Source organism: Amblyomma maculatum, chromosome 5, assembly GCF_055883805.1.
Source record: "Amblyomma maculatum isolate TAMU_Amacu chromosome 5, ASM5588380v1, whole genome shotgun sequence".
NCBI lineage: Eukaryota > Metazoa > Arthropoda > Arachnida > Ixodida > Ixodidae > Amblyomma > Amblyomma maculatum.
In genome coordinates this window covers 162,344,900-162,370,606 of record NC_139348.1, presented here as the reverse complement: position 1 = coordinate 162,370,606, position 25,707 = coordinate 162,344,900, and the positions used below count along the sequence as shown (strand labels likewise).

Here is a 25,707-nt window from a genome sequence, read left to right as displayed (position 1 = left end):
CATCGAGGTAGCATAAACAGATGTTTTATTTCAGGCCACGCAGTACGGTGTCCATCATTCTTTCAAATGTGGCTGGGGCGTTACAGAGTCCGAATGGCATAACATTAAATTCGTATAGTCCGTCCGGAGTAATAAAGGCGGTCTTAGCGCGATGCTCTTCTGCCATGGGCACCTGCCAATACCCGGAGCGCAAATCAAGTGAGGAAAAGAATTCTGCGCCTTGCAAGCAGTCTAGGGCATCGTCGATACGTGGGAGGGGGTACACATCACGACGAGTAATTTTGTTGAGTCGGCGATAATCAACACAAAATCGTATGGAGCCATCCTTCTTCCAGCATTATTATTATTATTATTATTATTATTATTATTATTATTATTATTATTATTATTATTATTATTATTATTATTATTATTATTATTATTATTATTATTATTATTATTATTATTATTATTATTACATGTGGCTGGTATAATATAATAACAGGCAAGTTTCTGCTTGCAGCCGCATAGCAGGTGCCGCTGCCGCCTTTGCGGCGTCGGCTCACCTGGTCTTCTTTTTCGCTAGCTTAGCCGCTCCTCGCTGAGATGACCATATCTTTCGTTTTTTTTTTTATTACGAGACAGTAGGCAGATTTTTTTTTCTTAAGGGAACACGGTAGGAAAAATTAATTTTTTTTTTATTTTTCTGCAAATTAAAACTTCCATTTTATTCTTTATATAGTCCAGTCCTTCATTTACCGGCACGCGAAATATTTACTTCGAAATCGGCATTTTTTGAAATCAAGGCGGCGGCCAGCAACGTCCCCTTTTTACACCTGCTTAAGACCTTTGCCTCTCCTAATCTAAAAAAAAATTTTTTTTTCAGAGTATATTTTTTTCATATTTAGTGGGATGGTCGTCACTGATCTGCCAACAGTGAAAAGATAGCTAGCACATGTTTTGTAGCGAAAAAAATAATCAGACGCAGCCGGATTATTCACAACTCCGACATTTTGTTCGCGCTTCGGCGTGTTTCGTGGGCACCTGACATTTTCTTTATTTTGAAGCTGGATATTTCGCACTCATCGAATGACGAAGATAACGAAAGGGTTTAGCAGACTGCGCTTCCACAAGAAGAGGCATTGATCGATCAGCAATGGCACCAAATCTCCACAACACAATCATGCGGCGGACGCCGCTGGATTGTGTTGTGACGGAAAACATAGACGGAAAACATCGAGAGACATGGCTCAAGTTGGCATATGAGGCTATTAGAAATTTCTGCAGGGCGATAAACAGTCCACTGGTTATGTGAAGCTGACTGACGGCGGCTATAATTTGTACTCAGGGCTACACGACAGGTCACTAAGGGGGTCGGGAGAGCAAGACAGCTGGTACAGAAAAACAAATATTGACTATGAAAATGATTAACATGCTGGTGGCTATTGAAAAAACTGCAACAGTATGAATTTCTAGAGTTAATATTGTAATAATGCTGTTTCTTCCATTTCAAAGGCAGTTATCTCAAAACGTGAAATCTTGCTGCATTTGACCCCTTTTTTTCAGGAACTACAGGTGATAGGGAGATAAAACTTTGGGAGTAATGAGTAAAACTACAGAGAGTCTACTGAACTAGAATTAGTAAAGTTACTGCAGAGAATTTTAATTTAAACGATATTTACTGCAGATTTTGGGTCTAAAATTTGTTAGGCCTAGTAAAAAAAAGCAAACAAAAATGCAATGTTCAGAAAGCAATAATCCTAGTTCAGTAGCACTACCTCACATTCATTCCGAATTACAATGATACCAATATTAATGTTCTAACCCCAGCAGATTATGAGAAAAAGGGTCACAAACATAGGCTAAAATGCATGGGAGGAATAGGGCCTACACTGTCCCCTTAATTGGCAGAACATTTATTATAGCGCTGGTCAAATACAAGCACCATTCGCTGCGACTTCGATGCGACACAATCTAGGCCTATAGCGACGACTAGGGAGTAGCAAGCGGGCAGCCGTCGTCCGCCGCGCTGGCGGCGGCTTCATTCCGGCAAGCTCGCGGCATTCTATGCGGTATACATACGTGTTCGTCTGCGAACTCTTCTACTTTCATAACGTAACTGTAGCCGATCTATTTCGACATAGTTCACAAAACACGCGCTGAAAAGACTCGTGCGGGAGGCGACGAGGCAGCAATGCAATGCTGCATGTATGCCGTCTGGCGATGCTCGAAGGCTGTGTGAAAACACCATCGGACGCCACTATAGACACTGCCTTTGCTACTTGATTGGTGCTCTGCAAAGCGTGCTCGAAGTGCACTTTGTTGATGTGGCTCATGCGCTTTAATCGGGCGCAAACGCGCCTCCTCCGTACACAGAGCAGGTCGGCGGCCCGAGAAAAATACCCAGCCATCTATCGCGTGCTGCGGCCCGCGGACCAGGCGCGGACCTCATAAACCGGAAATGGAACGTCACGTGACGCTTGGTCCGCGGGCCAAAACAGGTCCAGGGTCCGTCATCTGGACACACCTTTGTTAGGTCGTAGCTCTGTCATGGCTTCCCAATGGCTTCCCTTTGAAGCATTTTGGTAAAAATTCGGGACTTGCTTCGACGGCCGCGCTCGGGCCATCATCTGAGCAGAGCCCAGAGAGAGACTTTTCCGATAAATAACAGTGTGTATATGATGCTGCTGCTTTACCGGCGGATCTGTGCGAACTCCAGCTAGTCAACATGGGGTCTTAAAGCGGCTTTGAGCTGGACAGTGAGGTCCAGCGATTCACCGCAGGCGTACGTTGCGTTGATTGCGCGCTCGGTATCGAAAACCGTCACGGTGTGCTGCGTGCTATAGCGGCGAGCATTTCTCTTGTCGGTTCCTGCACGCAGCGAAGCCTTGATCCCCACTCGATCCTGGGACCAGGCAGCTGTGAGCGTGTCACAGGAGTTTGCTTTGTAGCGTTTATAATGGCAGAAATCAACTCAGGCTGTGAGAGACGCCTCACTCCTCAGGGAGTGGAGGGCTCCATATAGTTTCGAGCTCTAGGTGTCTTTAATATACACTGGTATTCCACAGTGTACGGGCGCCTTCCTTTTCAAATCCGCCGAAAAAAAAAAGAAAGCAGACGCAGCCTATATTTTATCCCACGTCTTTGGGCTCAGTAATCGAGCTGCACTGAGTCACCGCGGTGGGTAAATAAACATCTTCATTGTAGATCCGGAGTCCTGTTTTCTTGCCGCTAATCACACACCCCGTGTACTTGGTTGAGAATGCGGCATCATTAATTGCCACAATTTGCGTGTGGTGACGAGTAGCCTGTGCTTTCGGCTTCGTGAAGTTCGATCGAACCCGTGGTTGGTTGTTGTCCTGCCCCACCATAAAAAGAGGAGGGTAAGTTGCAATATCAATGGCAATAATATTTAGCATACTGTGATCCGCGATCCGTCACCGTAACCCTCCACCGCTCGTTGGCGGGGCGCTCAAGCTGATTGGCTCCGATGCGGCAGGTCTATGTACCGACATCCAGTATGTGGCGCCATCTATCGGCATCAAAGTGATCTGGGCATGCGCAGTGGAACGCGCGGTGGCGGATCACGGACCCCGGTGTGCTAAATCTCTCTAATACTTCCTTCTTCGTATACCGCCTATGACATGACTCAATGAGCTACTCATGCTTATGGGCGATATGTAGCAACGAACCTCGAGCAGTCCACACGCTTTAAACCCGGAGCGTTCACTGGGAAGGCATGTAGCTCCGAGCGCCATTATCTGAATCCTGAACATTGTTGAGAAAATTGTAGCTTATGCCAGTCAGATTGGGCATAATACGGTAACCTAGATCGGTACCTGACTGTGTTGAGGGCGCTCCATCGGTGAATAACAGTGAAGCATTTGATTGTCCTCCATCGAGAGAATAAATTCACACTAACAGTGTAGTTTCCATTCCACCTAACGCGCAGGCAGAGAATCTCGGAATTTCTTTTATAGCTATTACTGTGGAAAGTGACATTTGTGCTGGTCAAACGGCTTAACTATGCGGGGGAAATAACGATGGTATTTTTGAGAGGTGCGTCCTGCTGGATAGTTAATAAGAACGCTGGGTCATTGACCTGACGCTCTATCAGCAACTTGTTATATAACGGCGATAAGTGGCAGTTCGAAATTAAGGTGAGAGAGTCTGAAGGATGCATACACCGGAATTGCACCTATCGCCTCTGGTAGTACGACACTTCTACAGTTGCTCCCATTGCTTTTTAACTGCCTTGTGTCGAAGGACGCAACAAAGCAAAAGCTCAAAGTTATTGTTAAGATGTTAGAGCCATAAACAGCTGGCTTACCTGTGCATGCCGGTTGACCTTGAGTCGGGACACAAATCCAGTCACGCTGGGCGCAGCGATCAACGTCTTCATCGATGCATTCGGCGTGAACTGCGGGCGTGACATATTTGGACAAAGTTAGTTTCACCATTTTCAACTAATGCGAAGCTTCTCGGAGCACAAATATTAATGATCGCCTCAAACTGAAGTCATGAGACTTGCTTCTATGGTGAAGAAAACAGTTTCTACTGATGAAGTCCAGAATAATATTATTTCGCTCCTTATACCTTGTCTACATTTAACTTTTTCAGATAGATATTTATTGCACGCTGAATGCAGACCATGATAAAAGAGTTCAGTGTAGGCGAAATTTTCTGAGGGAAAGACGCCCTATAAGGAGGAAATACTTGTCTCGACCGTTTTTTACCAGATAATAGACCTACATTCAGAAGATTGTTTTAATTTATCAAAGTTTTGCTAAAGATTGAAAGATACGTTTAGTGCAAAAGTACTAATTCACTCAGAAACAAAATGCATGATAACCTTCAACCCAACAGACATGATTGAACTGGAAGAGATATCGAAGCTAATCAATAAGCGTGAAGTGGCCGACATAAGACAGTATAACATGGAGAGAAGTGGGCAGGCTCTTAAGAATAGTGGCAGCCTGAATATGCACTCAGGGCCAAAGCGAACAATGTCCTTACTAACATCGACAATATAACAAAATTTGCTAAACTTCTGCACTGACTTATAAGCACTGGAAGTAGTAGGTGAATATGTCTACTTGGGACAGGTAGTAAGATCCGGACCATGAAAAGTAAATAACTTGGAGAATAAGATTGAGATGGCGCGCATTTGGCACGCATTCGCAGAATATGATTAGCAGCTTACAGGTATTGTTCGAGAGAAAAATATATAACGGTTGAATCTTATCAGTTCCCTTATGGAGCTGCAACGTGGAGGCTAATGAAAATGGACCTACTTAAGTTGAGGACACGCAGAGAGCTATCGAACGGAAAATGGTAGGTGTAACGTTAAGAGATACCAAGCGTGCAAAGTGGGTCAGAGAAATTACTCGAGTTACTGACATTCTAGTGGAATCAAAAAGAAGAAATGGGCATGGCAGAACATGTAGTACGAAGAGAAGATTGCCCATGGTCGCTAATGATAAAGTAGATTCCACGGGAAGGCAAGTGTAGCAGAGGGCGGCAGACCATTAGGTGGGCGGATGATATTAGGAAGTCTGAAGGGGTTAAGAAGATGCATCTAGCACATGAGTACGTTAGCCGAAGGAATATCGAAGAGACCTCCGCCCTGCCATGGGTACCCTTCTGATGATGATGATGATGAGATTAAATCAAGACGTGCATTTTGACGAAAGCAGCAAGGATTTGAGAGTATATTAAAATACTGCCACACAACTGTAAATAATATCTCTGTCACTATATTAATATAATCCCTCAAGCATTGTTATTAGGACCCCCTTGCGTGCCGCCATACGGCTATAAAATATGATTAGCTTTATTTAATTTTTTTTAGCAAATTTTTACATGAGGTGCGCATCTTTATTCGATCGTAGTCTATTCTATGTTTTTCTATGGAATATGATTTCGACCATCATGAAGTAAGGCGTTTGCCTTTGACTTTGATGAATGTACAGCGAGAACGCTGTTCGAAATGACACTTTCGGAGAACCGAAAATTCACCACTTAATTTCTTCAACAGCAAAAAAAAAAAAAAATTCCATGTGGTAAAAACAGCGCACTAGCCGTACGCCTGCCCTGGCGTCTATACTCCGTTTCATACATCAAGTACAACACTGCCAAAGCTACAACTCTTGTTCGCGCTCTCCGCATCCGCGATGAAAAATAGTGCTTGCTCTTGACGAGAGCAAATAATAGTTATTTTGTCTGCAAGCTTAATACATCTTACATTTGCCATCAACTTCATAAAGAGCACCTTTTTTTAGGGAGAAATGATCGAATTCGGTGAATTTGTATGTTTTTATGTCGTTTTCGTTCGTGTCGCGTTTTCGCTGCCCCGCAACTTTGCCAGCTGTGCCACTAGATGGCGCTGGCTGTGCCTTCCGCGCTGCGCATCTCTTTTTGAGAAAATGGTTCTTCGTTGCGCATTTTTTCTATAAGATCCGCACTGCGAAGATGTCTAGGCGCGTGAAGCAAGTTATTGAACATTTGTATGGTCGGGATAGAGTTCGTTTCTGCAAGAACCACTCGGTCACAAAACGAGCGGGTAGTGATACGCCCCGGTAGTGATAAGATCAAATCAGTCGATATTGTCGACCATAAACCCTGACTGCTCATTGGAGGGTCAAATTCTAAAGTTAAAGCTCAGCTACTTTGGTCATCTGATGAGAAGAGAGGAGTCGCTGGAGAAAGATTTGATGTTGGGAAAGGTTGAGGGTCGCCGGAGAAGGGGTAGGCAGCGAACGCGATGGTTAGATGGCATCCTCGAGGCACTGCAGATGAAGTTATGTGATGTTAGGAAGATAGTGAGAGACCGGAAAGCGTGGTGTGACATAGTCCATAGGGTCACGAAGAGTCGGACACGACTGAACGACTGAACTGAACTGAAGTGATACGCCTCCATATTTTTCTTGCGGACTACTTGCGTAGCTTTCGCTGCGTTGCACCTAATGTATGAAACGGAGTATAGTAATGGAGATCCGCTTCTTGATAGATGAATTGTGTGAACGATAAAATACAGGTGGCTCTTCATTTTGTAGCAGTTGTACAGTATATAAGGATTATGCTAAAAAAAAACAATTTTTCGAAAGGCGCTATTGCGGCTCCTTTGGTATGGTTTGTTCATTATGATGCGCTCATTCCCAACTCAGGTCAAGAAACAAAGGCTATAAATTTCTCTATATAAATGTGCCCAAGATATTCATTGTATCGAAGTTGTGTCTAGTGCTTCCCTTTAAAATTAACCTTTAAAATGTTGCTGAGTCGATTAAGGAAGCGAAATTTTTTAATCACTCACACTTTCTGCTTTATAAATAAATGATTCAGCAAAAAGAAGCATACTTTCTCATGCCCTGTTACGTTTCTTTTTGAGGACGCAAGCGAAAGGTTGCAGGTCTACTTACCATAATAAAAGGAGTGTTTTTCACTGTGTTGAAAAAATCAAAAAGCAACCTTCATCAGAGTCCGCCTCAGCAAAATGCTGCAAGGATTTTAATTTGTGTTGAGAATGCTTAATGCTTGTCTAGTTAGCGTCTCCATCCGGATGAAAAAAGCTTTCAATAAGTACGCACTAGTTAAAGAATAATTACTCAGTAAATAACGCGGGAGCATGAGCAGACTTTTGGCACAAGACACGACATCGACGCCGATGAAAGAAATCTGGTTAGTCGATCTGCAGAAACAGGAGTCGTCAATAAAAAAGAAATGCCTTTTTAAGTGGTGCCACCGTACGTCTAACCATTTAGTTGCAAGTAATACATGCTATCACTAGGCCAACGAGACACATTTGTTGGAGTTGGCTAACACGCAGTAAGCGGTTGAAACAACGCCTGCAGATTTCTGCGAAAGGGTCTACATTGAGCTTCCAAGCAAGCAAGCCTGCAGGTTTCTGCGAAAGGGTCATACATTGAGCTTCTAAGCAAGCAAGCCTGCAGATTTCTGTGAAAGGGTCCTACATTGAGCTTTTAAGCAAGCAAGCAAGCCTGCAGATTTCTGCGAAAGGGTGCTACATTGAGCTTCTAAGCAAGCAAGCCTGCAGATTTCTGTGAAAGGGTCCTACATTGAGCATCTAAGCAAGCAAGCCTGCAGATTTGCGTGAAAGGGTCCTACATTGAGCATCTAAGCAAATTAGCCTGCATTTTTCTGTGAAAGGGCCTACATTGAGCTTCTAAGCAAGCAAGCCTGCAGATTTCTGTGAAAGGGTCCTACATTGAGCATCTAAGCAAGCAAGCCTGCAGATTTGCGTGAAAGGGTCCTACATTAAGCATCTAAGCAAGTTAGCCTGCAGATTTCTGTGAAAGGGCCTACATTGAGCTTCTAAGCAAGCAAGCAAGCCTGCAGATTTCTGTGAAAGGGTCCCACATTGAGCATCTAAGCAAGCAAGCCTGCAGATTTGCGTGAAAGGGTCCTACATTGGGCATCTAAGCAAATTAGCCTGCAGATTTCTGTGAAAGGGCCTACATTGAGCTTCTAAGCAAGCAAGCCTGCAGATTTCTGTGAGAGGGTCCTACATTGAGCATCTAAGCAAGCAAGCCTGCAGGTTTGCGTGAAAGGGTCCTACATTGAGCATCTAAGCAAGTTAGCCTGCAGATTTCTGTGTAAGGGCCTACATTGAGCTTCTAAGCAAGCAAGCCTGCAGATTTCTGTGAAAGGGTCCTACATTGAGCATCTAAGCAAATTAGCCTGCAGATTTCTGTGAAAGGGTCCTACATTGAGCTTCTAAGCAAGCAAGCCTGCAGATTTCTGTGAAAGGGTTCTACATTGAGCATCTAAGCAAATTAGCCTGCAGATTTCTGTGAAAGGGTCCTACATTGAGCTTCTAAGCAAGCAAGCCTGCAGATTTGCGTGAAAGGGTCCTACATTGAGCATCTAAGCAAATTAGCCTGCAGATTTCTGTGAAAGGGTCCTACATTGAGCTTCTAAGCAAGCAAGCCTGCAGATTTGCGTGGAATGGTCCTACATTGAGCATCTAAGCAAATTAGCCTGCAGATTTCTGTGAAAGGGTCCTACATTGAGCTTCTAAGCAAGCAAGCCTGCAGATTTTTGTGAAAGGGTCCTACATTGAACATCTAAGCAAATTAGCCTGCAGATTTCTGTGAAAGGGTCCTACATTGAGCTTCTAAGCAAGCAAGCCTGCAGATTTGCGTGAAAGGGTCCTACATTGAGCTTCCAGGCAAGCAAGCCTGCAGATTTCTGCGAAAGGGTGCTACATTGTGCTTCTAAGCAAGCAAGCCTGCAGATTTATGTGAAAGGGGCTTCCAGGCAAGTGTAGGGCCCCTTTAAAGCTATTAAGATGAAAACGTTTGTAGGCTTGTGAGTGTGGGCAGGATGTGTGTGCTCGCGGAGGTGTCACACCATCATTGTCGAGAAATGAATTGATTCACTAGTAAACGAATAGTTTTATAGGAGGTAGAGGGCAAGAAAATGTTTGTAAAAAATTTAGTTGATATGGAATAATTAGTTATTTGGAGCCAGATCAGATTATTAGATGTCAAAACATCTGCGGCCGTCGAAATTGTGTAAAATATGCAATATGAAATAAAAGAGCAAAAAAAAAGAAACCAGAGCGAAAAAAAAGAAAGAGAAATAAACAAATGTGTGAAATAGCGACAAATGAATGCAGAGATTCTCAGGAAAGGCATTCGCCTTATCGCATTTGTGTGTTTTCAACAAATGTTTGCTGCATGCTCTTAGGTGAACTGAGCTGACAGAAGCGAAATTTGTGGAAAGAAATTTAACGTTCATAGAGAAATAACGTGCGTGATGCTTTTTCCCTTAAATTTTCCTTTTTTTTTTCGCCGTAGCTTAGTTCTCGCTCTCGGTAGCCTGATAGGCTCCTTTTCCTTGCCTTGGAGCCTTAAAAGAAAGATTACTGTAATCACTCAATGAGTTTCCTTATATGCCTTGACTGTAGCTGTCCAAGGCAGTAACTAAAGCAGCAGAGGCGAAGATTGCATACGAACCAAATGGAATGAAGTAGAGCAATACAAACCTTATTTCGTGGTAAACATTCTCTTGGAATATATATGCCACTAGGATGGCTAAAATCCGCGTCACAATGTCCATCCACATTTTCACCGCTTATACAAGACGACAGCCGTACTCGTCACTCGTGTAGTAAAGTCATAGTTCCCGGATACTTTGCAGTTTAAGACTGCAGTTTCAAAACCTGCGCGATACTCAGTTGCCGTTCGCTTCGAAGAGCGCCGGTCAAATTGGCGGCAATAATAGGTTCATATAGATGCTTAGCAATCGCGGAGCGTGCGTTTACAGCTATAACAGCGGGCTTGGCCTTTATTCTATTTTCCAACAAAAGACCTTTCTCTTGCAGCTGTGTGACTTAAGCTCTGCTGGCATTTATCATGGTTGCATGATGTTTGACTGCCACATTGTAAACTGCGCTGAGAAATATATATTGCGCTCGTTTCTTTTGGGTTCGCACTATCGAGACAATTGCAGAGTATGCAAGGGTAAAAGTGATACATGTGTTCTTGTAATAGCTGAACTTTAAGGAGTTGTTGCTGTTCCAGGAGGAGAACACTGTGGTCAATCTACGTGTCTGTATATACCAGATCTCTCCGTATCTCTGTGATGCATCAACTAGGATTCATTTCGACAATATGAAGGTTATTTGCTAAGAAGATATAAAACTTGGAGTTGCTTGGAGTTTGTTTATAGATTTTTGATAGTCTGGAGGCCTGCAAAAAGTTATACAAAGGAGGGTCGAAGCATCCCTCGGGTGTCGACAACAGCTTTAGTATTTTAACAGACTAAACCAAGTGCGAGATGCATGACGAATAAGAAAGTGTAATTTTATTGACATCATGGCACGTGACTGTAATGAGATAAAACATGAGGAGTCTACAAACGAAATCAAGACGTATCCTACGTAAGTCGCACTTTATGAGCGAGCATGTTCGAGTGAAAAAGGAAGGAAAAAATGGCATCCTTTCTGCTGCAAGTCCTTCCTTGCTCTCAAGTGCTGGTCTCAGCGGTACCGTACCACTAGGTTTTTTTCTGGCGTCCTGTGCAAAATGCTAGCTGCCACACCGTGGCGTGTGCAGCGTGGCGGCGCGACAATTCGCAGCAGGATGGTGTGCACATCAGGCTGGTGTGACACGAAGATAGTGCTAAGAAGCGAGGGGCGAGGAAGGAAGAAAATATAAGAGCATGAAATTAGGAAAAAGAAATTGGGACTCGTCTTCCCCACAGCCGAACGTCATACTTGTGATATGCCTAACATTCTCTCACGACGTTTGCTCTTGTCAGTTCAGTTCAGTTCAGTCGTTCAGTCGTGTCCGACTCTTCGTGACCCTATGGACCATATCACGCCACGCTTTCCGGTCTCTCACTATCTTCCTAACATCACATAACTTCATTTGCAGCGCCTCGAGGATGCCATCTAACCATCGCGTTCGCTGCCTACCCCTTCTCCGGTGACCCTCAACCTTTCCCAACATTAAATCTTTCTCCATCAACTCCTCTCTTCTCATCAGATGAGCAAAGTAACTGAGCTTTAACTTTAGAATCTGACCCTCCAATGAGCAGTCAGGGTTTATGGTCGACAATATCGACTCATTTGATCTTCGGGCCGTCCAAGGAACTCTCAAGATTCTCCGCCAGCACCACAATTCAAGCGCGTCAATTCTTAGGCGGTCAGCCTTCTTCACAGTCCAACTCTCGCATCCATACATCACAACTGGAAATACCATAGCACGAGTTATACAGATCTCGGTTGGCAGACTAATGTCTCTGCTCCTTACTAGGCGGTCAAGGCTAGCCATGGCTCTCTTTCCCAGAAGTAGGCGTCTCCTAAATTCATGGCTGCAGTCTCCTTCCGGGGTTATCTTGGAGCCCAAGAAGAGAAAATCTGTCACAGCTTCTACTTCTTGTCCCTTGATGCTCCAGGACTTGATGGGGCAAGACGCCATGATATTTGTCTTTTTAATGTTCAGTTTAAGCCCAAACTTCTCACTCTCTTCTTGTACGCGCATCAGAAGTCTCTTGAGTTCCACTTCACTTTCTGCCATTAAAGTGGTATCATCCGCATATCTAAGGTTGTTGATACGTTTCCCAGCAATCTTCACTCCAGCTGAAGACTCGTCCAGACCGGCCTTCCTCATGATGCACTCAGCATATAGGTTAAATAGTCAGGGCGACAGTATGCAGCCTTGTCTCACTCCTTTCTCAATCGGAAACCAATCATGAAGACCATGCCCAGTTCTGACTGTGGCCTCTTGCCCTTCATACAGGTTCCTGAGGAGACAGATGAGGTGAATTGGAACTCCCATCTCTTGGAGAGCTTGCCACAATCTGTTGTGATGTACGCAGTCAAGCGCTTTCGCATAATCAATAAAGCAGAAGCAGATGGGTTTTTGGAACTCTCTTGCTTTTTCCATGATCCACGATCCAGCATGATCCATGATCCAGAGCTGCTCATGATCCATGATCATGAGCAGCTCTTGTCAGCACGTAGCAAAAAAAAAATAAATGCTCTTGTTCGGCTGAAGCATGTCGAATGTGCATGCAGTTGACAAGACACAACATCACTGCGTAGCTAAGCATATAAGCGGTGTAGTAGAAAAGAGGTGGAAGCTACGGAGCAGGACAGTAGCAACACAGCAGCACATACCTAAAAGACTTAGGCCTTCAACAGGCTTGATAGAAAGAGCGCTGTCGACTGCTTTCGATCTATAGCACTTAGTTGATGAGATGTTTCACTGCATCACTCATTGAACTCGAATGGCTGTAATATCTAGAAGGCAATAAACTGTTCAGAAAAATCACGCAAAATACGCTGCTACTGCGAATTATATTCAAGGCATCATCATCGTCATCATCAGTAGCGGGACTATAGCCACTGCATGGCCTAGACCTTCACCATATTCCATCAAAAAAAAACAACAACGAAAGAACGGTCCTTTGCTAGCCTGTATCCACTCGACCCTAGCAAACTTCCTAAAATCATTTTCTCATTTAATTTTCTGCCGCTCCCTACTATGCATTCCTTCCCTTGGAATCAAATTAGTTACCGACGATGGTTATCATTTCTTCGCATTACATGACCTGCCCATTTCGTCTTCTTGATTTCCACTGGAATGGTATTAACTCGAGTTGTTTCTCTGCCACAAGCGTCCACGCGGCGCCTTTCAGTTGGCGCTTCCTCGAACGCCACACCACACTGCAAACAGAGGCAGACCTAGATGTCTAGGAGGCGTTAATACAGCAGGCATTAGCGGCATTTCAAATTGATTTACAGGATAGAAAAGACGCAGTATCTGTCACAATTCTCCGCGGACACAAGTAACGCGCCGCCGTACAGGAAGGGAGGATATTAGGAGTGAAAGAAGAGAGGGAGATAGAGGTGCCGTAGTGGAGGGCTACGATTCTCCACGCTGTAATGGTTTTCGCCTCATTGCTCTTTAAGGGTGCAAAATTCCCTTTAGAATTTTTTGCCCTTTAGCGCCATAATCTAGTATTGTTTATTGGTGCCGAAGTGCTGCTTGGATAATATAAATTAGCTGTGCTGAACAGAAATAAACTTTTTGAGTTTAAGAAAAGTCGCGTGAGCCGCGGGACGTGCGGAATGAGTTATGCTTCCCTACCTTAGACAATGACGAAAATTTCTCACATGTTTAAAAAAAAAAAAACAAATTATTTTCTGCTTTGCAGGGAGTTTGGCGAGTAAAAGTTCTTCACTCAGACCACGAGCAGACTGGAGCGGATCCGTTCAATCACTCACCACGCACATTGGAATATCGCTGATGAGTAGACAGTTCAGGTTCAGGCTCTCTCACTCTCTTTGCAATCGGTCGCGGCATTTTGCCGTTACTGTGCCTGTTAGAGCAAAGAAAAAAAAAATGTAAGAGTACATACATGCATAACTGTAGATGACACCATATATCTTAGTTATGTAACTTCTGTTTCTGGTAAGACATCTTTTGCTAAGTTACTTTTGTAAGTTACATTTTATCGAAAGTAGGCATCAGTGTGCTTTGCTATCATCGCTTCTTCCGCATTGAGAGCCAGAGCCCACACCTTCTGTCTACGGAATAACACCTGTCTCCACGATGTTTTGTCCGTGTTTGGTGTTATTTGGCCTTCTTCTGGCTATTGGGAAAAAAGTAGCGGAGGTCTTAAAAGCTGAGTGCTGGAGATAGGCTGGATTCCTTAAATGTTTGCGTTCAATACTTGTGCTTTGGCACCACCCCGTACTGTTGCCTCTGCGGTTTATTTCTTACGACGTCCCCCCTACAACTTCGTTCTAGTAAGTAACCTCCAACTTGAATAGCAGGTGGCTGCTAAAAAGAAAACGAAACGATCCGAGACCACTTTGAATGCTGCGCGAAGAACGCCTGCGTAGCAAATGCGATACAAAATCAGGTTATATTTTTGTTACCACTCCTTTTCCGCATTTTTTTACTGTTAATATTGACCATGCTATGAGGCAAGTGAGGCCTTCGCCCTGAAACTGGCGAGGAAAAAAAACTTTAATTGAAGGTAAAAAATCTTTTTTGCGGCCCCTCAGCAAATCGGCGGGGAAAACGCAAAATGCACTTTTTTTTTCTGAGGCAGTACGCAGGACATTGAAACCAAAGACGGGCAGTTCTCCATCAACAAGGAAAAGAACCTGTTGAAGACAGGTCGAATTACATCAATCTTCGCGCAACTGCCTACCCCAAGACATTTCAATGCTCTTTTCATATAATTCAGGTCGTCGTCGTCGGCTAACTCCTGTCCCAGTGTAACAAGCTATTTGTTCCCATCCATTTGGGCCATAGCTGGACATAAAGGAAAAGTGTGGCTTTTTGGGCTTTTTGGGTGCATGAACATAGCGATATTGTAGCTCGTGTTGTTCGCTCTTCTCGTGTGTCTCGTCTGTTTTTCGCTACAATATCGCTATATAAAGGAGAAATCAAATTCTTTGAAAACAAGGGGAAATGGGCAGCATATTAGACAACATGTAAAAAGGTTACTTCTTGAAAAGAGCAAGAAAACATGTCCTAGTAGTCTTTAATTTTGAAGAAGGAAAAAAAATGCAAATCAGCAATGCATGTTGAATTTTTAAGGGGAAGTATGGTGCGGGATGCCATTTTACAGCAGAATTAAAAATGACACTTCGCGAAAAGGAAAGAAATAAGGAACAAACCTTCAAATATTATCCATGTTTAATTTGCATTTTCGCATTCTCCTTAGTTTCTTTCTGAGTTCCTTAGGATATTGTTGCGAAGAAGAAGATCGGCAGAGGCGGACTCGTGCACACTCGTGCAGTAGCAGAAGTGCAGTAGTAGAAGAATCTCCTCGACTGACTCTGCTCTGGCTCTGCGAAGAAGCGAAGAAGGCGGCAGATTGTCCAGAACGGTCGTGGAGTAGATATCTTGTCCTGTGGTTCACTCAAGGTGTTCTGTGCCTGGTGCTTCTTCGTGGTGAGGCCTTTCCACGTTCAGGGGGGTTTTGGCCAGGTTTTAGGCTAGCTTCATAGGATTTGGTAATGTAAAGGTTTCATTACTTTGCGCACAGGCATGTCTTTCACCTCCCCGGTAGGGGGCTCGGCAGATTGGTTCGTCAGCTTGCCGATTGAAAGCTTGCCTCTGGATTCATTTGCTAAAAATGGTGTCGATGTGATTCATGTCGCACTCATACCGATAGGCGATGGAATGCTGAAAATGAAAAATCCAAAAACTATTCAGCAGCAACTCAAGAGTCTGACGGATCACTATCTTGATATCTCTGAGGGGCGACCTTTCGGAAGACGAGGTATAGTTAGCAAATCTGCAAACATTGTGTGTCATATTTGCTACGCTGCAGTTCTTTTACCTCGATTCCTGTCAAAGTCTTTATTTCTGAACAGCTGGCTTGCACTAAGGGTATTGTGCGTGGAGTGGATACTGCATCTACTGCTCAAGAAACTTTGGAGGAATTTCAGGACGCAGGAGCTGGTGTTCTTTCAGTGTATTGCTGCTCTCGCATGGTGGCCGGGGTGCATGTTGCTACAGAGTCAGTTATAACAACTTTTGCCGGTCTCATGTGTCCATCTGAGTTGAAATTTGGCCAATTGTCTATCGCATTGACCCGCTACGTCCTCGCCCCCTTCAATGTACCAACTGTTGGCGATTTGGACACAGCGGAAGAGCGTGTAAGTCGGCGACTAGATGCAGGGTGTGTGGGGAAGGCCACTCTTCTGATAGCTGTACCGCTGCAAAACCTAGCTGTTGACAATGTAGTAACGAGCACTCGGCTGATGACGCCAGTTGTGAGAAACGTTCTCAGGAGCAGGCGTTACTGGAATTAATTGAAGAGAATCGTTGCTCTCGAGCAGATGCTTATGCCCTTCTTAATCAGAAAAGGCACACTTATGCCAACTGTGTGCGTCCTTCTACTCCAGACTTTGAGGCCCCGTTGTCTACCGCAGTTGTGACAACGGTTGAAAAGCCCTTTCTGTCGTGGTTGACCGTATGGTTACCAGCTTTACTGAAGCCTTCTCTGGCATTGTTGGTAGCCAGTCATCTTGCCCATCTCAACCTGTGCTGACTCCAGCATCTATTTCATCTCAAACCTGTGCTGAGAGTTTAAATGCAGCTTCTCCTCTAGTGCTGGCTCAAGTGCAGCCTATCGACAGTGTCCCTGTAAGCATTTCTCGCAAAGGTGTTTGCTCTAATGATGTTGAAATGGCATGCCCTACTCAGAAGCCCCGTGCTTCTACCTCACCCTCTAAGTCCTCCATTTCCCAGACCAAAACTAAAAAGGGCCTTCCAAAGTTTTACCGCAATCCAATGTGTTAAAAGAAGCTGTTGCGGCCTTAATTTTAGGAAAGTAATCATGGCAGGTGTACAAGTTCTGCAGTATAATTGTCGCTCTATTGTATCTTCACTTCCAGATTTATATCTTCTCCTTTCAACACATAAGCCAGACATAGTGCTCTTGCAAGAAACTTGGCTCTTCCCCGCAAAGTCATTTACCTTAAATAAATTTCGTGTTTTCCGCGCCGATTGGGGCGGTGGCTTATTGACTTTGATATCGTCAAAATTATGTCACCGGGCAAAAATAAGCAAAATAATAATGAATCCTGTGTGTGAGATTTTGGCTGTAGATATCACATTGCCGCAGTGTGGCCCTGTCACAGTCGCTAACGTCTACTACCCCATAAGTGCACGTAGCACAGATTATTTTGACAGATTACTTACAAATTCTAATAGTGTCTTTATTGCAAGCGATTTTAACTGTCACCATACTCTTTGGGGTAACTACTCTGACTCATGTGGACAGCTGTTATGGACGTGGATGTCTGCAAATGCTGTGCGCTGCTGCAATTCTCGGGCTATAGCCTTCATGCGCGGAAATTCGCGATCTGTCAGCGATTTATCCCTGGTAGCAGGTGGGATAGGTATAGGAGGATGGTCAACAGTGGACAGTGGTACGTCTAGTGACCACTTTCCAATAACATTTACCATCATGATGAGCCCAACACGAGATAGCACTTTTGACCGTAAACTAGTAAACAACGCCAAATATGCAGCTTCGCAACTCTCCTCCCTCACATCAAACCTTTGTTCATGTCGGACCGACAAAGCACAACAGGTATTTTCCTCAATTGCGAATGCTACTGTAGATTCCCAGTTCACTGTGCGGTCTGCAGTAAACAATAAGTCGCCATCCCCACGGTGGAATGATGCGTGTGAAAAAGCTTTCCGCCGTAGGAAAGCAGCATGGAAGAGCCTTTCTTATAACCAAAGCCCAGTAAACTGGATAAACTACAAATTTTGTTCGGCGTCATTTAAGAGAGCCATAGCGCATGCAAAGGACGAGTACAACAAAAATTTAAATACTTATCTGTCAAACCCTAAGCACAGGAAGGCTTTGCGTCGTTTCATGGAACGAAATAGAAACTCACACAATTTCTCAGTCATTAAGTTCAGTAGTGTTGACTCCACAGGAGGCAAAGGATGAGTTGGAACAAATTGAACAAGGGCTAGTATTACGTTTCCAGGAGTAGTGCAGAGTTCGCACTTGCTGAAACTAAACTTAGTAGAGAAATAATAGAAGCCTTTCATATTAATAACACTGGTGACAAATGCATTAGCACTGCTTCTGTCGTACTACTGGACAAAGAGATAACATCCTTAGATGGACACGTGTAAATTCGTTTTCTTGTTGACCTCACCTTAGTTTTGGTGGGTTGTTCACCTAGCCTTCGCTTGCTGTTTAGTTAGATAAGCCTTTTCCCACCGTGTTTGCCTTGTTCTGGCCTTTCGGCATCTAGTTATTTCTTACTTTTTGACACTGCTTTTGCTACGATGAGGAAATTTTACACATTGTCCGATTTCTTTTTTTTTTGTTTTTGTTTTCTTTTTTTCTTTTTGTTTATTTATTTCCTTGACACTGATTTTGCTAAGAAATGTTTCATGCTTCATCTTCCCTTTTATCTGTGTCGTGGCCTTTTCTTGTATTTGATTACTGTATATCGAAGGATATCAGTTTTACACGTTTGCTGTCTGTCGGAACACCTGGCGGTGGGACGCTACGTGGGCAGTGCGTTTATTTTTCTTGTGTTTGCACAGCGCCGGTATAAATGTATCGGCCTATTCAAAATTATAACCAGTTCGAAGTTTCGCTCCATACATGTCGTATATGTGCCTTTTTTGTGTCCCGTCTTCTTCGCGCAAGTATACGTACCCTTTCAAACATGTAGATTTAGAAAGCAGGATTCACCTTGCAATGTGCAACAAGGAGGTATCAGCGTTAGTGACGCTCGATATTGCTAAGGCCTATGACAGCATTGAACATTCCATTCTATTAAACAAGTTGTCATTATTACGTCCTCTGTTCTACATTTATGCGTGGATCAGGGAATTTTTGAAATGAGGATAAGTCATTTGTACTGATGGCTCATTAATCTGATACCTATGTACAGACAAGAGGGGTGCCCCAAGGCTCTGTGCTCTTACCACTCCTTTTTAATATAATAATGTGTGATATTCCGGTTCATCCTGATGTCACTGTATATGTATATGCAGGTGACATATCATTCTTCGCCTCTGCAAAAAATATTCATGACCTCTGTCGTTCACTACAGGCTTACCTAAATGCACTTGAGGTCTGGTTGGACAAAATAAAATTGGTTTTAAATGTGTGCAAAAGTAGTGTGCTAGTTTTTAAAACAAAACCCCCTTATATGTTTCGTTAAACTACCGCTCAGATGTCATACCTCAAGTGGAGTCTGTGCGGTATTTAGGCATTACGTATGACGCTAGTATGGATTGGAGGCCTCACATCGTCTAATGTTCGGAAAGGTGAGCGTGCCCTTGGTAGGCTCATACGGATAAGTAATAGGAAATTTGGTATGCATCGAGATACTTTTCTTCTTTTGTACAAAGCCTATGTGAGACCGATTTTGGAATTTGGCTGCATTCTTTTTTCTGGGTGTCCAAAATATAAGCTGCATCCTTTGCTGTTTTTAGAGAGACGGGCGCTGCGCCTCTGCATAGGGCTTCCACAGTCAGTCTCTACCACTGTTCTGTACTTCGAGGCCTGCATTCCGGACCTTAACTCCCGTTTCCGCCTTCTAACTGTTAGATCATTCTTGCGATTATTTGAGGCTGCCCCCGTTGTGGCTATAACTATTTTTGTGTCAAACCCAGCCCTCTTTCTCAGTCACCAGTGGCCAAGGGTCTGCATGCCCCAGGTTGTTTTCACGCAGAGCATTTTAGCAAACATTGGTGTGGACCTCGGTTCTATATGTCCTATTGGTTGCTCAACGTCCTTTGTGGATATAAATTATGATCCTATATTTCCATCTAATGTGAAGCACTTACCTTCAAGTCTAATATCCAGTCTCCTATGTGATCACCTTGAAAAGTTCCCCGATCACACTGTAATTGCCACTGATGCGTCTGTGACTGCGCAGAAAGCAATGATTGGAATTTTTTCAGAGTTTCTTTCCTGGCGTTTTTCGGTGCGTGTCCCGGATTACACATCGATATTTTTAGCAGAGTTTATGGCAATTAGGCTGGTACTACTAAAAGTTTCCTGCAGTCAATCAAAAATAATTTTTCTATCAGACTCTCTTTTTGTTTTGTTATCACTGGAGTGAGCACGGGATGCTTTTTTAAGCCGCTCACTAAAGTATTTCATACCGGGGTAGGTGAAAGAAATACGCTTCATCTGGGTCCGCGGTCACAGCGGTATTTTCCAGAATGAAGTGGCAGACTTCCTGGCTAAATCAACTCTTGATGCATCTGTTTCATGCACCATCCCTAATATCACCATTTTTAGAATGTCCCATTTCCAGCGTTATCCATACCTAGCCACTCCACGTAATGATCCCTTGCTATCTACAGCCGAATACCAGCACTCATATACTCATGGAAAGTTCGTTCATGTAAATCACGGCAGTGTGAGGTAACGATGACTCTCATGAGATGCAGGATTCCTTGCCTAAAGCTTTATTTATGTAAATGCGGAATCAGCCCCACAAACCTTTGTGAGGCTTGCGGTGAGATTGAAAATATTGATCACTTCCTTCTCGCTTGCCGAAGGTTTTCACATCAGAGGAGGGTGCATTTAGAAATTCCAATTGCACGCTTGGGATTTACGTTGTCGGTCCCGCTTCTACTCTCCTTCGGTGCGAGTGCGAAAAGATTTGCGTTGCCTCAAATTTGTCAGTACTTACATAATTACATCACAGCTACGGACAAATTCCCTTCCTAATTGTATTCCAAATTTACAAACTTCCAAATTTTTCGTTCGTATTTTTCCTTTCAATCAATTTTGTGATCTTAAGTCTTATGTTTTTGTTTATTTGACAATTACTTTAATGAACTAATTCAGTTTGTGTAGGACATTTGGCACTTCACACTGAACCCTGGCCAATCCCCCTTTGTGGGTATGTGCCATATATCAAGGCAGAAGAAGAAGAAGAAGAGGAGCCTTCGTGCTAGGACAGCCATTAAGTCATTTTTCACCATGTCACCATGTTATGCCGTTCTCTTGCTTGTCGCCACGTAACATTTTGGTTGGAGGTGCGACGTACCTCATCCTTGCCTTGGAGCATCGACGTCATGCTTACGCCGGGACCATCGAACGAGAGACTTGGGATAACGCGGCGCAGCTTCGCCCTTCCTGCCCAGACCCAACCAATTAATTACCGCCGCCAAGCTCCCAGCCCGGATCTGAAGACAAGGCGCACACATGAACTGACCAGAGACCAGATCAGAGAAAAGACCCGACAGACGCGAAGAACCAAAAGACAAGAACACGCAAACCCCGCCCCGGCGAGCCGCCCGACGCGAACTCGATCCATCGGTCCTATGGATGCTTGAGTGGCGTATGGCTGAAGAGCTCCAGGGGACGCGGATCACTTAAGCATCATGGTGGTCATCGTCATCGATGGGGCAAGCGCATCATTCTTTTCTATCTTTTTTTAAACATCTACACCGTCACGTCACCATCGACTTCAACGAACCGATCGGGACGATTGCTCGGTGGCCAAGCACTGAGCCTTGGGGGACTTCGGTGAGAACGGGAACCGTGTCTGAAGTGCAATTATCTAGTTCTACAAAGTGGTAATGATCTGTAAGGTAATCTTTAATCCAACAAATAATCGGCCCATCTCCAAATACATTCCTTAGTTTTTATAACAATGCGACACGCGATCAAAGGCTTTTGAAAAATCTAAAAATATTATATCAATTTGGGATTGGTTGTTTATGCCGAGCGTTAAGTCATGAACAGTCTCTATGAGCTGCGTTACTGTAGAGAGCCCGGATCGGAAACTGTGCTGATTTGAACTGAGTAGGTTAAGTTCTTCTACAAACTTAGTAATATATTTTAAAATGATGTGTTCTAGTAATTTACAACAAGTACAGGTAAGGAAAATAGGACGAAAGTTAGCCGGCGTGGAGAAATTACTTGATCTGTGTACGGGGATTACCTTAGCAATTTTCCATTGCGATGGCAGGTGGCCTTCACGGATCGACTTTGAAAAAACTTACTGACTGGCTCAGCGTACCGTCTCAAAACAACTGTTCGGGATTCCGTCCGATCCGTTGCTTTCCTTCTCATCTAAGTTTATCAACAGCGATAACAGTCCAGCCCCAGATATAATAGGCATGCCTGGCAGTTTTTCATGGCTAGTAGGGTGCAGTCTGCTTTCATCAAGATGAAAATTGTCTGGTGTAAAAATAGATTGGAAGTATCGGTTGAATGAATATGCTTTTTCTCTGTTCTGCTGCTGAGAAAGTGCTGGAGAAGGGTGACGATGGTCATTAATATACCGCCAAAATTTGTGCGGAGAGCTTTTGATGAAGTTATTCAAAGTGGGGCTGCAAAAGAGTTCTTTCGCGCAACGAAATTTGTTTTTTAGAGACCTTGTTAAAGCACTTATCTGGGATGAGTAGGCTGGGACAGGTCGCGACTTGTTAGATTTGCGTAGTCTTTTAATGTTGAGTTTTACGAGTATTATGTCACGCGTGATCCAGGGATTCTTCTTCCGGGTGGTTTTTACTATTGACGGTACAAAACAGTCAATGCAATGTGCATTGTGTGCCTTGAATCGCATCCATACTTCATTAATGCTATTTTGTTCATTTGTGCAAAGATCATAAAAGTTTGGGTATTCATGTGCAAGGTATGTAATTATGACTGCCTCATTTGCTCTGTTTAAGGCATGCACTCTTTTCAATAAGCACTTAGAAAGAATGAGGTTTGTCACGTGTAAAGTGCAGATCACTAGTTCATGGTCAGAAAGGCTTTCCTGTGTACGGATGTCGACAGTACCTCGCAGAAAGTGGTCGGTTACAAATATTAGGTCCAGAATTGTACTGGATGCCCCCGAATACGAGTGGGTGTGGTAACTATAGCTGAGTTAAAATAATCGTGAATAGGAAGTCAGCTATAATGCAGCTTGTCGCAGTTCCCGCACACAGAGAGCTCCAGTCAAATTTGGGAAAGTTAGTCTCCTGCCATAAGTATCTGGCCGCCGGACATTCGGTTTAGCATGTAATCAAACAAAGGGTCTAAGTAGGTTTTTTCTGCATTTGGCGGCCGATACACAACGCCAACATGTGCAACACGATCTGCCAAATAGATCTTGCACCAGACCGTTTCCACTTCCGGCACGTCTGGCATGACTAAGTATTGTATTTCACTTTTAATAAGCAAGGCGACGCCCCCACCCCTTGATTCTCTGTCTTTTCTCAATATTGTGTAGCCCGGCGGCGCGATTTCTTGGTCCAAAATGTTGCTGTGCAACCATGTCCCGGTAACTGCAACGATGTCGGGTTTGAATGCCAATAGGATTGCTTCGAGTTCATGCGCTCTATTAATAATACTTCGCGCGTTCACATAGAGAACAGTCAAGAGCATTGGCTTCTAGTTATTCGTTTTCCAGGCTTGTTTTCGTCTTCGTTTTCAAGCTTTTTTCAAGCTTCTTTTCTATTGCGTTCAATTTTTGATTGGTTAGAACTTTTTCTTTCTTAATATCCTGAATGTCATGCGCAGTTAACTTCAGTTCTGCAATATGTGTATCATTGGGGCCCGGATTCGCCTCTATATCACTGCTCAGCATAAGCAAATACCTAAGCGAGACAATCACAATCGAGAACGTTTCACAAACTGCCTGTGAGCAAAAGTAAGCAGCCATTGTTACTTCGAAATGACATCTCGTAGGGTTTGCTCACCTGTACGAGAAGAATGAACGGGTTGGTTCATCTTGGCGTTGCTGTTGCGCCCAGCAATCCATGGTGGTCCCATTTTATACTGGGCAGCCGTGATGATGCGTTTCTGTTGATAGCATCGTGGCGCCGTAGAGGACATCGAAGCTGCCGGTCGAAGTAGTTGCTTCCCCTCGTTGACGCCAGGATTTCAAAGAATGGTCACTGTCGGATGACATGTCAACAGCGGTGCCTCTGGTATCAGCAGCAATCCAAGGCGCGACCCTTTATTTTTCCTTTACAGCTCAAGCTTATTGAATTATTATGAGAGCGAATATTATTAAACCAGACGGCCAAGTTTGGCACCGCTGAGCTGTTGGGTGAATATGGCTGCTCATAGACCAAAGCTTCAATTTTCCATCTGTGGCTATTCGTGTAAAATGTCAAAATAATTTTTTTTTGCCAATTTAATCTTCAGCATGGCGTTCAGGAGTATTAAGCCTTCAAAAGTTTGTACTTATTGTTGTTTTTAGTCTAGTCGCTGCGTGCGACTTAGGGCCAGGCCAGTTACAATAGAGTAACTACTCCAAGATGACGCTGTACAAAGTGACACCTATCTTCAACAAATCAATATGTTCAACAAAACGTTTCCGGAGGGTACTCAGCATTTTGCGCTTTCCGCAGAATATCCATACTACTGGCGTATCCACACCACTGAGTCCATACTCAGGTGAAAGAACATTGTAGAGGCGGCTGATATGTGAATGAGTTGCTGAAATACAGACGATAACTAGCTCGTCCATAATTAAGAACTCTATCATATTTTAACAAAACTGATGGCATTCTTGTAGACGGCGTTGTTGGAGCTCCTTGGCTAAAGTTGAGTCGCCATGGTGCACTAGCCTGATAATCAAGAAACTGATTTTACCATAAAAAAAGATGTTTAAAGTCACTCACTTTTGTGTTTTGTTTACTTCTTTTGTTTTACTTTCGTCTTGAATATGGTGCTTCAGCTAATTATTTTTTCCAGTCTTGCCACTGTATGCTTAAAAAATGAGATGCACACTTCAAGTCCACCTTAAGAGTGGAGACGGGATAGCGCCTGTTGATTCCACATATTTTCTTCAAAAAATAACAAAGCTATTATATACATACATTTGCACGACAAAGAATCCACCAGGCGCACCTTTTATACTTCTTGCGCGCAATCTGTACTGCGGTAGCGCAGTACGATCGAGGGTTTTCCTATGGATGACTCATACTGACGCTGATTTTCGCTTTACAACAACAACGTTATGGTCCCTGGACCATAACAACGCCAGACATTACACTACAGGCTAAAATATCTAACAAGCTACGACACGCTTTCTGGAGCAGTTTAATTTTGCTTAAAATACTCAGTACAGACAGAAATATAGTAGATTTACTCACAGTTAAACTTGAAGTTTCTGTCGCTATAAAGAGGAAACAAACGAACAAGGAATGATATATGAATGTCTACCTCAGCCGAATAGAGGATGGATTTATATTGCATTACAGACACCCCATACTGGTCCAGCGAACGGGTTCACCATCATGAAAGTCCGCATTAAAGAACTCGTGCTTATTTGCACATGAGCGTAAAAGAGTATCATGATGAAGTATGCTTCTCGCATCTTAGGATTATGTCGCATCGTCGGTGAAGTTCAGCGATATAATCTAAAAGTCGGTAAGACTGAAAAACCGTGGTTGACAAAATTGCAGCATTAAGAGTAAGCGCTAAATATATAAATGTGTTGCGAAGCTGCGATATCGAACACCTTTCCCTTGGATCCCGACACCGTAGCTCTACGCTGCCGAGAGGCATGTTCGTTCGACTGAATAAAAAAGTGCCAATTGATGGAAACAAGTATGTAAGTGCCGGCGAAAGGGTGCTCCAAGGGTCTTCCAAGCTACTGAAATCTTGCAAAACAATCTATTCTCTATAGACTTGTTAGCGACTTCTTTAGTATCATTTAGACCCATTACAGTTGCCTATAAAGTGTCGGCAGACTAAACGTTACATGCCTTTTTATTTCATTTCCTC

General features: G+C 43.7%; 1 protein-coding gene across 1 annotated transcript in view; it reads right to left on the bottom strand.

The window, feature by feature from the left end:
* The window catches only part of LOC146190163 (uncharacterized), a 94,566-nt gene extending 70,824 nt beyond the window's left edge, over positions 1-23,742 (bottom strand). Inside the window, exon 1 of the mRNA XM_084605428.1 lies at positions 23,670-23,742. Within this exon, the coding sequence (XP_084461554.1) occupies positions 23,670-23,742 (73 nt within the window). The remainder of the gene's footprint in view (positions 1-23,669) is intronic.
* Between the last annotated feature and the right edge of the window lie 1,965 nt (positions 23,743-25,707).